Here is a 15,378-nt window from a genome sequence, read left to right on the forward strand (position 1 = left end):
CAAAGGATAAAGTGAATGTAGTACTGTTTATCAATCTGGCATACTTTTTTCTAATTCCCACATCTTCTATCAACATTTCCTGAATAAATAAGTAATGAAGAAACAATGAAGCAGCTAATAAATACTATCAACATTGAAAGGATAAAGAAATATTAATTCTTTCATGCATAACTGTTAAAATCTGTCAAGATTTCATGTCACTTGTGAAATATGTGTGTGACCAAAAACTCAGCTCAATAGTATTGAGCCATGAAATGAAACCTTAGAGACTTCTTTTTGCAAGTGGCAATGAACAACCTCACTGAAAGGATTCTTTCAGCCAGCTGCTTTAATGTAGTTAGCCAACTTCCCAGTTTAAAGACAGTCTTTGCCAACAAAAAGATATCACTTTCATGCCTGAGTCAGACAAACAAAATATGTCATGAACAAAAGTTTTATTTATTTTTAATCTCAGCTGGGGTTTAGGTTTAGTTTTCCAAATCTCAAGCAGCCAACAGGATTTGTTTTAGGTAACAGATTTGTTTAAATTGTGGCAGTTCAGGAAAAGCAAAAAACATTAAAAAATACATTGTGGCTATACAAAAGGAAGCAAAACGATGATACTATGTAAGATGAATACTATCTATTATTCAAGAAACTTTTGATCTGAAATATAATAGCTGGTTTTGTGCACTTTTAAAAAAATGTAGCAATTAAATTAATAATCACTGAGTTCTGACTTGGCAGTTTTCAGGTAAAGCTATTTTTCTTTAACTCTCTCTTCCCAAGAAAAAGTGCCCAAATTTAGAAATAATGAACAAACAAATGCGCTTCCAAAACTTTAATGAATACAATGTGATTTTGACACAACATTAAACAGGGTATGATATAAAACTTGGAGAACTGACAGAATCACAGAATGGTTGAGATTGGAAAGGACCTCTTGAGATCATCTAATCCAACCCCTCTGCTCAAGCAACCTGCTAGAGCAAGTTGCCCAGAACCGTGTCCAGTCAGGTTTTGAATATCTTCACAGATGGAGACTCTACAGCCCCTCAGGGCAACCTGTTCCAGAGTTTGACCACCCTCACAATAAGAAGCATCTTCTTCTCTTCAGACTGAACTTCCTTTTTTTTTTTCAATTTGGGCCCACTGCCTCTTGTCCTGTCAGAGGGCACTACTAAGAAAGTTTGTCTCCTTGATTTCTTCCCATCAGGTATCTATACACATGGATAAGATCCCCCTGAGTCTTCTCTCCTTCAGGTTAAACAGTTCCATCTCTCTCAGACTTTCCTCACATGAGAGATACTCCAGTCCCTTAAACATCTTTGTAGCCCCTTGCTGGACTTGCTCAAGTAAGTCTGCATCCTTCCTGTACTGGGGGGCCCAGAACTGGACACAGTATTCCAGTTCAATAGGGAATATTGCATTCACTCTGCAAAATATGATCATAACTTTGAAATTAATTTTGCAATGGCTATCTACGGAGCAAATAAGGTTTCACGGGTAGCAAAATTGTTGTGAGGTAAATGAATGTAATGAAGCAAGAAGATATAATGGTGGTGTTCTCTTTGGATAGTAAATACCAAAGACAAAGGTAGATAGGGAAGCCAGAGGGAGGGCATGATCTAAGCCAACATAACCTCAGGGAGACAACAAGGGAGTAGCTATGATCATCAGACTCTGAAATCTGGCCATCACTTCAAATTGGGAAATGTTGTTTTCTTGCTCTTGTTCTCCTTACAGGAATGTATCTGTGACAGGATGACTTTATTTTAATAGCGGTTAAAGTTGACTACATTTTTCATTTAATGAGCAAAGCTGATTAGAAGCAGGGTTTAAAGAAACCAGATAGTTAATGAGTTTTTCTTACAGATTATTAAGACATATTCACAAAAAAATTAATTTCACTTGCTCTGACTCAGTAAGAATGAAAGAGTAAAAGTAGGTCTCAGAGTCTCTCTGTGAGGAATTGATGTCAGAACAAATAGAACTGGGTTATTTGTTTCAAGAAGTAGTAGTAAACCTGTTTAGATTAGGTGGGGGAAAAAAAAAAACCAAACCCAGAGATTACGCAGATCATCTTCATGAATCATTAGTAGATTTCAGTATGCTTTCCTTGTCAGTTAAAAGAAATAAAATAATATTTAATATCAAATTTTTAACCTTTATAATAAAGAGTGAAAAAGAGAAGAAAATTAGTTTCTGCTACTGAAAAGACAACATTGAAAGGAAAAATATTAAGATTAGTAACCAACCATGAGTGCAACATAGGAGATAACAAGGTACTTATTAGTGAAAAGCAATGTCAGCTTTACTTGGCAGTAAATAGCAACAATATTGAATATTTATTTAAACATATATTAAGTAAGCCAAAATACAATACCTGCTCAATGATATTCACCGGCAGAGCAATTTCATTTAAAAGCACACTGTGCCTCAGCTTGCTTTACTTCTATTCATCACCAGTTTGAAGGATACTCAGCAGAAGAATAATATGCGATTCTGCAACAAACTGAGCCTGACTGCTTCCATGTATGTAACTCTGTAAAATAAAAATGAAAACCAATCCTCTTTACAACAAAGAAATCCACTTACAATGGCACAACAGGATATATGAGAATCAAAATGAAACCTGTTTTGCTGAAAAATACAGACAGCAACAGCTACAGGTGAACAGCACAGTTTATGTATGTACGTTTAGTAAAAAGGAGTGTTAAACCCAGCATATTTAGGCAAAGCACATATATACAGTGAATGCAATGTTTCATACACAAGTGCATTATGCTGGGCTCTTTTTCACACTGCTACCTGTGTGGAATAAAGAACATGCATTTATTTGCTCAGGAGATACAATTTTTGAGAAGGGAGGTGATGAAATCAAGGACATGCCTCAGCATGGTTTTGACAAAACGTAAAACAGAACCTTGCCTTTAAAAAAATCAGTCTATTTTAGTCTTACTCAGATTGAGTGAAGTTTCTTCATACAAAGTCTATTCCATCTTTCTCCATGAAGGTACATTTGTGTCCATAAAAAATCCTAATGCATAAAATGTCTTGTTTATATAGAATTGTAGTAAACGTAACCACAGATATTAATACTAAATGTAAACCTAACATAGTCTACTTTTTTTTTCCCCCAAAATAATTACTGTTAATGGGCTCATTTTGTATGTTTATTATTAAGAACATACAGTGTGTTATTAAGAAGTTGTGTTTATTGTTAACTATCTATGATAGCAGAAAAGGAAGCAAAAATTCGAAGGACTGCAAACATACAAAAAATGAGGGACATTCTCTCTCTTCTTCTACTACATCAGTTACAAACATTAAGTATAGCTTGTCATACTATTCTATGTGAAATTAAATATATCCATGTTCTCAAAGTATTATTTGTATGTATTCTTGTTAGGCATAGATGCAATTTTCACCCCAATTAAAGAGAAAGAAAAATACTCACTCCTATTAAAGTAAAGAAAAAGGAAAATTTTTGCCCTCCATACAGATTCAGTGTTTTGTTTGTTTATTTTTTAACTTATACATTTTGCTTGAATTAATTTTACTGTGAATAATTCTGCCTGAATAGCATCCTTGTCAAGATTCAAAACAATTCAGATTTGAAATACTCTGATGCTTCAGCATTCAAAAGAATGCTTTCATCTGCACTGGTTAAATTCTGGTTGATGGACTGTCAAAACATGCAGTCCACATGGTTATCTACTGTTTTCAAAATTCAATTATATTATGCTTATTCAAATAACCAATTCAAAGCTAAACCAGGCAAGAACTTCATGTATCGAAAGATACCATCTCTCAAAGAAGACATCTTTTTTCTTTAACAAGATGAAAATCATTGATCTCATAAGAATATCTCATTGCAGCATGATATGACAATGAGCCAATCTGTATTTCTTGATTTTTTTTTCAGGGCTCCTTATAAATCTCACGAAAGCTATACACACACACACATATATATGTGTACAACAAAGGAAGGAAATAGGAATATTTCACATTAACAAAAATTAATGATGAAGTTAAAATGCTTAATAGATTGTGTACTCTGACTCATTTGTGACAACACTCCTGCAAATAGTGACCCTCTGTCATTATTCCTCATGCAGCTAAAGCAATATATATACACACAGGCATACATAGACACTTGTAGGATCTGGATTCAACTGTACCTAACAGATGGTAAACTTCTATTTCTTTTTACAGTCATAGCACCAAGGTATAGCATAAAGCTTACAACAATTACAATATATACTGTATTTGTTAATACAATGTGAACTGAAATAAAAACAGAGCCTTTCATCAGAAAAGTGTAACAGGGTCTAGTAGTGCTATTTAGTTATTAAGTACCTATATGCATTTATACATAATCACAACTACTCTTTCTCTGCACACATGCTAAATTGTATAAAAATGAACATTGGGAACTAAAGAAATACAGTCTGTGTTGAAGAGCAACATTATTATCACCAATTAATAAAACTGGTTGTCACATGACTCCTAAGACTATAAATGCCTTCTGTATTTGTAAAACATTTAGATGAGAGATGTCATTTTTATTGACATGCTTTATACTTTGTTAAATTATTTTTCTCTTTCTCTTTATGGTAGCAATTTAATTCACCATAACACCATTGAAGGAACAGAATCTAAAGTATGTACATAAACACATATGCATGCAGAGACTATACAGAGAAATCATTCATTTCCTCAAAATAGTTAACTGACATTAAATTGTTCAGCTTTCATCCTAATAGGGAGGAAGAATCTCACCTCCAAAAAAGTAAGTTTATGCTACTGCTTCTGATGACAAAAATCTGTCCCACACTGGGGAGGAATCACATTTTAGGTGCTAGTCTTCATCACCCAGCATAGTAACTTTATTTAAAAATATCACTCAAGTTTGCGTGACTTCTGATTTCACTTGGGAACACCAAATAACTACAAAGAATTTTGTTAATGAAACACGTCAGCTTCATAACTATCTAGCTGTCTAACCTGTACATTAATGATGTTTTTAAAAAATGCAAGCAAATACACTCTCAAATCTGAAAATTTCAAGCATGATTTTTCATTAGTTATTCACACTTGAAAAACTGACTGAAAAATTCTCTCTCAATCTGAAGATGATCAGACTTCACAACAGGTAAACCAAATTTGCAATGCTATATGTGTAGACTACTTACAATGCATCACCAAAACACCACAAAGAAAAGACAAAAAGCTATAAAAACTAATTAGATTGTTAATGTTTTTTTTAATCGTATTCTGATTAAGAAAAAACTTAAGTCTTGTCTACCTGAGAAGGCAAGTTTTTATATGTTACAGCAGTGATATGGTGATTTGATCTAAGGTACTAGCCGCATTGATATCATAACGATATAAGAAGGATATGGCTATTGGAAAGACATTCTCAATCAGAAATCTTTGCCTGCCTGTTTGTTAAATTCCCAAAGTAATTAGTTTTATTGCATGATGTATATTTGTCTCAGGCTTTTTTCATTTGAGGTTTTTCCAGGAGCTGTTTGAGAAGCTTTCAAGGTATGAAACACATCATCAGACCAGTCTCTCCAAAGATTAAGTCCTTATAAAGACAAAATCATGAAAACAAAGATATTCTCCTTACCACTATAAACTAGGTGACAGATAGAGTCCTAGCTACCACCCGATACTCAGTGTAAAGAAAAAAACATGGACTAGGTACAGTTTATTTGCAAATGCTGAAACTTCAACCAACAAAAAACAAACAAAATAAAACCTGAAACAAACAGAACCTGCCTAGAAGACCTGAATCAGAGACTGTAATTTGAAAACTAACTAATGAATATGAACTTCTGACTAAACATCTCATAGGGATTAAAGTTGTAACTATATTTCTTTAAATGTGAATTGCTAAAGGCATAGCCTTGCTTGCAAGGAAGCGGATGTTCTTTGATTTAGTTCTGGAAGCATTACGTGTATATTAAAAAGCTAGTAAGAGACAATTGTTACCTACTGCTCTGTCCCCAGAGAGGGGACAGGAATAGATAAATGTAAAGTGAGTAGCTACCTTAAACACAAAACCCAAGCTTCATCTTTATTTGAGAGGGCAAGAGATCTCAAGTTATCTTAAAGAGAGAGCATGCTAGTTGAAAGCCAGTTAGTTAAAATGTTAAATAAGGCAGATGTTTACTGTCCGGTATTGCCTTTAACAACAACAACAACAACAAAATCATTTTAACTGTTAACTTCTTTGTTCTATTACAAACGTCCTTAGAGAGATTATTTTTTTAAAGTTACCTAGTAATAAATCTAACTCTTAGGCTCCTCAAATTGCTACCCCAAGACATTGTTCTCCACATACTCAAAACAGCAGCATGGTGCATCTCCTCTATAGTTGTGGGTCAGTCAGAGCGATGGTAGTGAAGAAGTCAAGAAAGTGAAAGACTGTTCCAGTGATGAAAGAGAACCAAAATAATTTGCATTTGACAACATAACGTGAATCACCTGAATTTATGACAGTACCTCACCCCATTTCTAATGAGGAATGAATCTTAACCACTTCAAGAGGGAATTAACAGGGTGTGTTTTTTCCACAATGAACTTTCAGACCTACATTCTAAACAACAGACGAAAATCAGAGTAGAAGTTTTCAGATGACAGAAGACCAGTAGTTAATGTAAAAATGATGGCAAAAAGCTCTTCTTGAAGGGAGAATAGTGAGAACCGTGCAGCATTTGTCCTTGTATCTTTCCCTGCAGGTGTATGACGACACTGTGAGCCCACTTGAAGCATAGATTATATTTGTATGCATACATATTTATGCAAACGTATGCATACACACCAGTTTTGTACACTGCAATGGCCACTGACTCATGAAATTTTGAAATTCATGGCCATCTGTGGCTCATCCTTACCTAAAATAGAACACATTTAAAGACAGTATTTTTTTAAGAAATTTTGACAAATTAGATTTTCAACAGTTCACAAACAGTTTTCTCCACAATTTTTTGTGGTTCCTCCTAGCTTTTCATTGGGTAAATTTCTTGAAGTTATATCCATACAACCAAAATAAAGGATGTGGTCACATGTGAGGTTTCTTTATTTTCATACTGCTTCTTTTTCTCTATAATAAGATTGCTGAGTGACCTACATGGAAGGTGCATATTCTCATGAAATTTTATTTGAGGCTACAAACTATTAAGGGACTGAGAAATAAGATTTCTGGGTTTTGTTATCTTTTCTGCTTTTTGACACTGAATCCATTTAATATTTGGAAGCTCTGTGAAGTCTATCTGGCTGCAAATGCTCTAAGCAAATGATTTAAATAAATTAGAGAATAAACTCAGTAGTTCTCTTTCATTTAGAGGCATCAAGAGGGAGGACCAGGCAAGATGCAAAGCTAAAGTCCATCAGAAGAGATGCAACCATGGTTTGAGCAAAAGAGCTGTACAGCCACACGATGGATAAAACAGCAAATGCCACGCTGACAGGACTAATAGGGGAACCAAAGCATGACTGACACTTTGAACCAGGTCCTTTTCCAGCTTTAACATTCTCCTATCTCCGGTCTGATTCCACAGAAGCAATTTGAATTGCTAACTGAAATAATCATGTCCCCAAATCTGGCCATTTTCTTTGGCAGTGACAAACAACTATTCAATGCATGCACATTTCTACAAAGCTGTGTTAAATATTTATCTGCTATTCATAAACTCATTAAATATTTAGTGTTATTGAACTGCAGATGGTACATATATATAATCCCTCACTAGGATAGTCAAGGATAACAACAGTGTAATGTATTTTTAAATTTCCCTAAATACAGCATATGCTTGTGATTTCCCTTCAAGAGTGATAGTTGTCATGGTTCAGTAAAATACTTAAGTGTAATCTGTGCTCTTTCTGTTAATGCAATGTAAATAAAACAGAAACAAAGTAATTGGAAATAAGGCCTCTGTGAGTTATATGTTAATTCTTAAGGCAATCCAATTAACTTGTGGAGTACCCAAGGTCAAAACTGAAACATGATTTCAGGTGCTCCAGTACTCTTTCCTAAAATAAACATTATGATGTTTATTTTTTGTGGGTATGTGAATGACAGATGCTGGGGTGGAAGGACTGGATTAAACTGAGTTGGACTTAGTAATAGGATACCATACAAAGCTACTTCAGGAAGTATTATCATTTTGGATAACTAAGAAATAATTTGTCCTGAGCATACAAGACATGACACACATCTAGTAAAGTGTACTGGAAACCAATCAAAAGCAGAAAATTTTGATAATGATTATCATTCTTAATGATAAACTGAATTGGGATTGCATGTTGAAGAAACCTCCAGATGGAGACTACCCCTGGAGGAGACAACAGGCCAAATTCAAGGTAATATGCGTGGAGAGAGGTGAAGCAACACACTAGTTAACTGCCCCCAAAGAGAGAGAGTTACGAATTCCACATCAATAGGATAAACACTATTAATTTTTCTTCCTTTACTACGTTAACATTCAGGCTGAAATTCATCAGAGAGGGGAACATTATGGAAGGCCATGGATTACTTAATTACATGGATTAAGCCTTCACAATAGCCTATTTCAGTTAAAGTCCATCAACTTTGCCAAGAACATATATCAGCTATAAGAATTTGCAGTTTTCTCTTCATTTTGAGGGGAAAAAGAACCCCATAACATTCTTTATCACATGAGTTTTATATGTTTTAAAATTAATGTCTAGGAGTAGCATGACTTTCATCAGTATTTAAGTATTTAAAAAGCAAAAGTTCTAAAACATTCTCTCACAATACCATTTATACAACTTACCATTGTAAGTTTCAATTCAGAAAAAAAGGTTAAACATGTTATGGAGAACAAATAGTTCATTCAGTAAAGCAAACACTTTGAGACCAAACACCAAGGTATATTAATTTAATGTTTTATTGTGTGTTTTCACAATCATATGCATATTTCTCCAGACAGGTTTTTTTTTCCATGTGAACTATGTAATACTTCAAAAGCAGCACCTTCCCAGCAAGACTAAGAATAAAACCTTCTGCAGCTTTCAGAATCTTGACTCTTTTACACCTGTTTAAATAGTATGTTTTCTAAAGAACAGCATAGTTTCACATAGCTTCACTTGAAGCAGTGTTCTCCAAATATGCTTATTTCTTTACTACGTAGTAGTATTTATTCAGTTCATACAGGCAGAGCAGAGTTTTAACTTGCTTAAGAACCCAAGAGGGGACTTCATATGAAGTTATTAGCCTAGGCAGGTCTGTGAAAATCTGCAAATAGAAACCTAATGTAATTCCCTGTTTTCTTTCCATCACAGAAGATAGTATTATCTGCTGGGGATAGTACACGTACAGCAGCCTATTTTCCCCGTAGTAGCCAGCCCTCAAAAGCCCTCATCATGACCACCGATGTGAAAAACATGAGATGATGCTGGTTTGGGTCTAAGTTGTTCACGTGTGTGAGAACAGCTACCAACTTAGAACATCTGTTAGCATATGGACATGATTTGCCAAAATAATTTTAAACCTTTTTTTTGACGGGGGATGTAATATGGGTACGAGTTTATTTTAAAGAACTTAAACAACACTGAAACTGAGTAATTTATATTTATATATACTTTGTACATAATAATATATGAAGTAACATCTCAAAAACTAAATAAATACAAAATGTCTTGACTCAAGTTCATTTACTAAACAACTTGGAAACCTCTGAGTATTCTAATCACATATCAATTTCCAACAGTTAGGATAATATGCAAGTGTTTAATAGGGCAATTTCTTTTATTGTAGATATTCTTTTATTGTAGATACCCAGTTATAAAAGGGCATATCTGCAAATAATGCTTAACTGCTTCAAAATTTAACATAGTATTAAACACAAAATAAATCTAAACTCACTTACTGCTAACAGAAATCCTGAACTAATGAATTTGTGTTTCTGGCAAAATGAAGACCACATATGACTATAGTAAGAAATGGGCAGCCAGCTATTTGAGCCAGTAGTTTTTTCAGGGATCTTCATTTTATTTAACAGTGAAATAGGAACATTTTAGTTTAGCACTAACCCACTTGAAATAAACACTTTCTTTCAGACAATTATTTCTATGAACAACTCCAACTCAAATATAAGCCAACAGAATGCCACTCTGGTGAAAATTTCATTTATTATATTCCTAGCAAGCAATCACTCTAAGCAATGTCTCTAAGTGAAATCCAGTCCATCTCAGATACAAGCCAACAAGACCAGGACTAAGAAAACAGCTCAGGTGCATACACCAGCACACACAGAATGGTGAGGAATAGACAGAATTACTAGAGGTGGTGACTATGCACTTTTAGTGATTTTGTTCAGCTTACACTCAAGTGCTTCACTGTAAAAAGTAGGACGATAATCTAGAAAATCAACATTGGACCCCACGAATAAAACTCCACATATTTACACCTGTCTCAGCATTAATGGTGTAAGTTAATAGAGGTGTTCAGAATCCCACTTACTAAACATGACCATAAAACACATCAGCCACTTTTGATGGGAGAGTTTAATAGCTATGGATAAGTTTTGCCCTAAGAAATATTTAATGTTGATTTTTTTAAAAAAATTATATAATACAGGTACACGTGACAATCTCATACAGACTCCTTAATTCACTCATACATTAGTTCAATGAATGAGAGTTACATCTTCCGTGAGCTCACTGCTGCGTTCACCATTGACCCAAACCAAAACGGAGTCCAGAGACAGCAGCCAGCCTTCACAGGACTGGCTGGCTGAAACAGGCTGTGCTGGCTGCCTTCCACAAAGTCCATCTGGCACCTAGCACAGAATATGATCTGGGTTCCCAGCCCTAGAGCAAAAGTGGAGAAATGCTGCCTACTTTTGCAGCCTAGCTGGCTGGAAAGGGTAGTTGGTATAATTTAAAATCATATACAAATCCTAGTTCATGCTGCTGCTTTGGTTGTCCCTAGGCAGCTTTTATAGCTATACTGCATTATTTAGGGTGTCTAGAAGTGCTATCAAAGGAATTAGCTAGTAGAGGTGATCTCACAAATCCAGCAACTGCAAACACTCTGCTCAGCTATACAGAGGCTTTGATACAACCAGCTGAACAAGAAGTTATTTTGAGGGACTCCTCACACATTTACTAATTACTGAATAATAGTAAGACAGAAGATACAGCAATCCTTCGATGAATCATTACCTTGTGTGTTTCAGAAAAAAACTAGAACTTAACCTCTCATTAAGAATAAAACATCGGTACCCTTACAGCACTTAATTCCCAAGTTACCCAACAGATTGGCATGCAACAGATGTCTTCCCCCAAATGGGCATTATGACACAGAGCGTCCACGTGAGAGACTTTAATGGAGATGAAGGTAAGATTTCCAGGATCTCTGAAACAGCATTCTGGTAGTTTTGGGAAGTTTACATGACACAGCTTAGCCTAGCTGCCTAAGGAAGGGAAATTTTTGCAACTGTGATGCTTTGCTTAACAACGTGATTACTACTTTTTAATCAACTTAAGAAAGATGGCAAAAAAATCTCAGAGAAAACTGACATTCCTACACATTTCATTACAGCTGGACAACCAAACCAGTGATTCTAATGAATGAAAAGCTGAAATTGAAGGTCAACTGTTAATAGTTGGTTTGGAGCACAGACTGCTTGCTTAACAGATGGAAGCCAAACTACAATACTTCTTCTAATTTGGAAACAAAAGAGATTTTGAGATGATTTTCATGAAGAGCATTCCCCTAAAAACACAAACACATCGTTAATAAGAACTATTTTCTGAACTCTAAAGTATCCCTGTACTTTTTGCTCTCATTCTGCTGCTAAGCACAATATAGGATATCTCTCATTGGTCATTAACTGCCTTTTTTTTTTAAATAATAGTCAAAGGTGAAATATCCACCTAGATGCTGCCATATACCTACAGTTACTATAGGTATACATACTATAGTATAGGCAGCACTGATGACACAAGTCCAGACAACCAGACAAGACCGTGGTTAAATAACTTTACTTTTCCCCTTGGCACATTCCAGGGTGGGAACTCTGCTTCCCCACTCCACCTCCTGAATCCTTTTGTCCAAGGCAGTGTGGAAGTGTGATGAAAAGACTGGTCATGGTGTAACACAGGAAAGACAGCTACCATCAAGACTCAAAGAAAGATTTCCTTAGAGATTGTAGAGATGGAAGAGATGAAATAGCCATCCAGCCGAGCTCATTTTGGTGCTGTTATTTAAATAATGGTTTAGAATCTAAGGCTAGTCTGGGTCTGCAGTAATATTTGCTTTTGACAAAGAAATTACAGCCATTTTTGGAATAACCTTCACCATAATAACCTATACCTTTGGGTCATATTTATGAACTCAGAGATGTTTTTAATTTCTTAGTCAGGACCTACGATATTTTCTCTTTTGGAATATCAAAGTGTTCTTTCAATTGGTTTCCAACCTGTGAGGCAAAAAAGGTTGTTTGACCTGAATGCTGAAGTGCTGGAAGCAGAATTGAAGAAAGAGAGGCTTTACTATGACACTAACTCCAAAATAGACTTTGCTGAATTCAAATGCTGTGAAAAACACAAACAAAAAGTTTTACTTTGTAGTAGAAGCAAGGGGAGGTGTAAATCCCAAATTACCCCAAAGCTACAATCCAACTAACACCAATAGGGGAATGTGAGAATAATCCTGTGTTTTATGTAGTTATGTACCCCAAGCAAATTGAATACTCTCCCTAATTCAGCCACACAAAGTTGAGAGATATATATTAAGTTATTTCAACTATAGGTTTCGCAGATGACCACTAACTGCAAGTTCTTTAGTAGGTTAAGTCATTTTTTGGATTTGGAATAGCAGAGAAACTTGTCGAGTATAGGGGAAATACCTGTATATTTGGAATGCTGCTTTTTAAATGCCAATTAACTAGGAAGGTGAGACATACTAGGCAGGCATGACAGGCATGCAAAATTGAGCATGAAAAATTAGTCTATATGATTGAGTAGTTCGATACATGCCAGAGAGGAAAACCGCACTAGTCATTCTTGCCAAAGTTATTTTTAGTACCATCTGAAGCACAGCCTGTACATTAATTTATAAACTTTAACACTTCATTTAAAAAGAGGTATCTGAGTAAACACAGTACAAACCAACAGCTTCCTGAAATTAAAAGTTTATTTCTTGAATACAACTGTGGGTCTCTCATCTCCTTTCAAATTAAACTTTTCTGTAAACACTGGAATATTCTTGAGAGGAAGACTGACAGCTAATTGACAAAACACAAACACAAAGGGAATGGAGTTACAGCTGCCATTAAGGGACAACAATCATATTTGTAGCAATGTATTTCCTTTCAGCTATTTGTATTTCAGGATTTTTTTTTTTATAGTAACAAAATTATTCTTCTGTCAAAAAAGTAAATGTTTCAAATTCTCTGAAGTTTTATAACCAATTTTTTTACAACATGTCATATAGCACATACAGTCACATATACACATGCATGTCTTGGGATTTTATATGCTCTGGGATTTTGTCATTATGTGACAGTGAACCAGAAGAAAACCTTAAAAATTAATATTCTTTATCAAAAACAATTTTACGTATCAAACTATGCAAGTACATATAGTATCAATATTTAAGTCAGTAAAAAGGGGGAAGTATATTTTCACTACAGCAAGAATTTTATTAATCTGTTCAGATTTAATGGTAACTTATTATCTGATGTTGTTATAATAAGATATCACTTCAATGATCTAAAACTCTAAATACTGACATTTTAAGTTCACTACATACTATTGCTCCACAGCATTACATATTAACATTACTTTTAGGATAAAGAGAACATCTCATCAAATTTTTAAGAAAACAGAATTCAGGCTGGCACACATTGTTTGAGGAAAACTTATTTACACTCCTTCATTAATTCTTCTTTTTCCAAACCCCTTTTTTTTTAAATTTAATCTCTCTTCTCCTTCTTCCTCTACAAGCTAGCTTTCTAACTTCCATGATGATGGGAAACTCAAATCTACACCAGAATTTTCTTAATGGAAAAGAAGTATATGCTCGTTATCTTCTTCTCAGTACAAACTCTCTCATTTGGTCTTTTTTTCTGCTAATTAACTCTTAAGATTACAAAGAAGCAGTCCTTTGGAGAAGGGGACTAAGGAAAAGGAAAGGCTTAATATGATTAAACAAAAAATTCAAAATAGAACTGAATGCATAGAAAAAAGGGTCAAAACCAATTCAAAACCAAGTTTTGCTGTACTGTTTTTAATCTTCATATCAATATTCTAGAATAAGCCTATATTTTTCAGAATTGTACAGCTGATTTATTAAAAAAATTGTTCTCTGTTGCCCAGAGCAATTTTTTGCATGGTATATTAGGTCTAGTTAGCACATTGGAAGAAGTACTGCTGACATGACATAGAAACTGAGCAAAATGAAGCCTTTACCAGGACAAATTGAGAACAAAGGAATCACTCCATGTTTAGAATATAAAATTTGAAAGTAGACACACTTGACAAATAGTAACTTATTTCACAGTAACAAATGCTTTGAATCCATGATTTATGAAGGCAGCTATGGGAGTCACTTATTTAAATTCATTGTTTAACGCACTGGCAGATGCTTCCTAATTATTAGAATATAAGAGTGAGAACATTTTTTTCAATGGATGTGCTATGCCATTAAACATCTTGTACTTCAGCAGCTATCAAATTTGTGATGATGTATTTTATAAAGTTCTGTTTAGGATGGCAGGCATTGACTTAATATACCATAAAACCCAGTAGCTAAAAATTTTATGTTATGACACAAAACCTCAGACCTATTTGCTGTGCTATCCTCAGCAAGTATTCCAGCCTGCAATGAATACAAATCAAATACTGCTGTCAGCAAGACAAGTTGCATTTCAAGTTCCTTCTGTCAGCTGTCTCTGAAAAAAACCACCCAAATAGTCAAGAGCCAAAAAGTTCCAGGAGTGCAAAAAACAGCACAAGTCTTATAGACATTCAGAATGATCATTACATTCAAGCTTATATAGAAATATTTAAAATGCTAGCTTTACTAAAGAAGTCATAAAAATTAATACCTAGAAAAGGAAAGGTCAATAGAACATTGAATGCCCATGTATTTGGGACAAGGAAACCTAGGAATAATTTGAGGTAAAGTGAAAAATTCTCTTAAGATGTAATAAGTGTATGTGAGACTTTCACACTTGTACTACAGTGTGCAAGGAAGTTAAAATATTACAAGTACTGAATTGTGAAATTGTAGAATGTTTTCAGCTCAGAAAGTAGAGAATAAGCTGAGTCACATTCTGCAAATATCAGCAGAGCTGTTCAAAACCCAATTATTGTGCCTAAATTAATAAAATAACAAAGTTGTACTTTCATGAC

At 34.6% G+C, this 15,378-nt stretch overlaps 1 protein-coding gene across 1 annotated transcript in view; it reads right to left on the reverse strand.

Moving 5' to 3' along the window:
* TUSC3 (tumor suppressor candidate 3) overlaps nt 1-15,378 on the reverse strand; it is a 136,412-nt gene that overhangs the window by 23,208 nt on the left and 97,826 nt on the right. The window contains exon 7 of the mRNA XM_069789366.1: nt 2,461-2,524. Coding sequence (XP_069645467.1) covers nt 2,461-2,524 — 64 coding nt within the window. The remainder of the gene's footprint in view (nt 1-2,460; nt 2,525-15,378) is intronic.

This window comes from Haliaeetus albicilla, chromosome 1 (assembly GCF_947461875.1).
Source record: "Haliaeetus albicilla chromosome 1, bHalAlb1.1, whole genome shotgun sequence".
NCBI lineage: Eukaryota > Metazoa > Chordata > Aves > Accipitriformes > Accipitridae > Haliaeetus > Haliaeetus albicilla.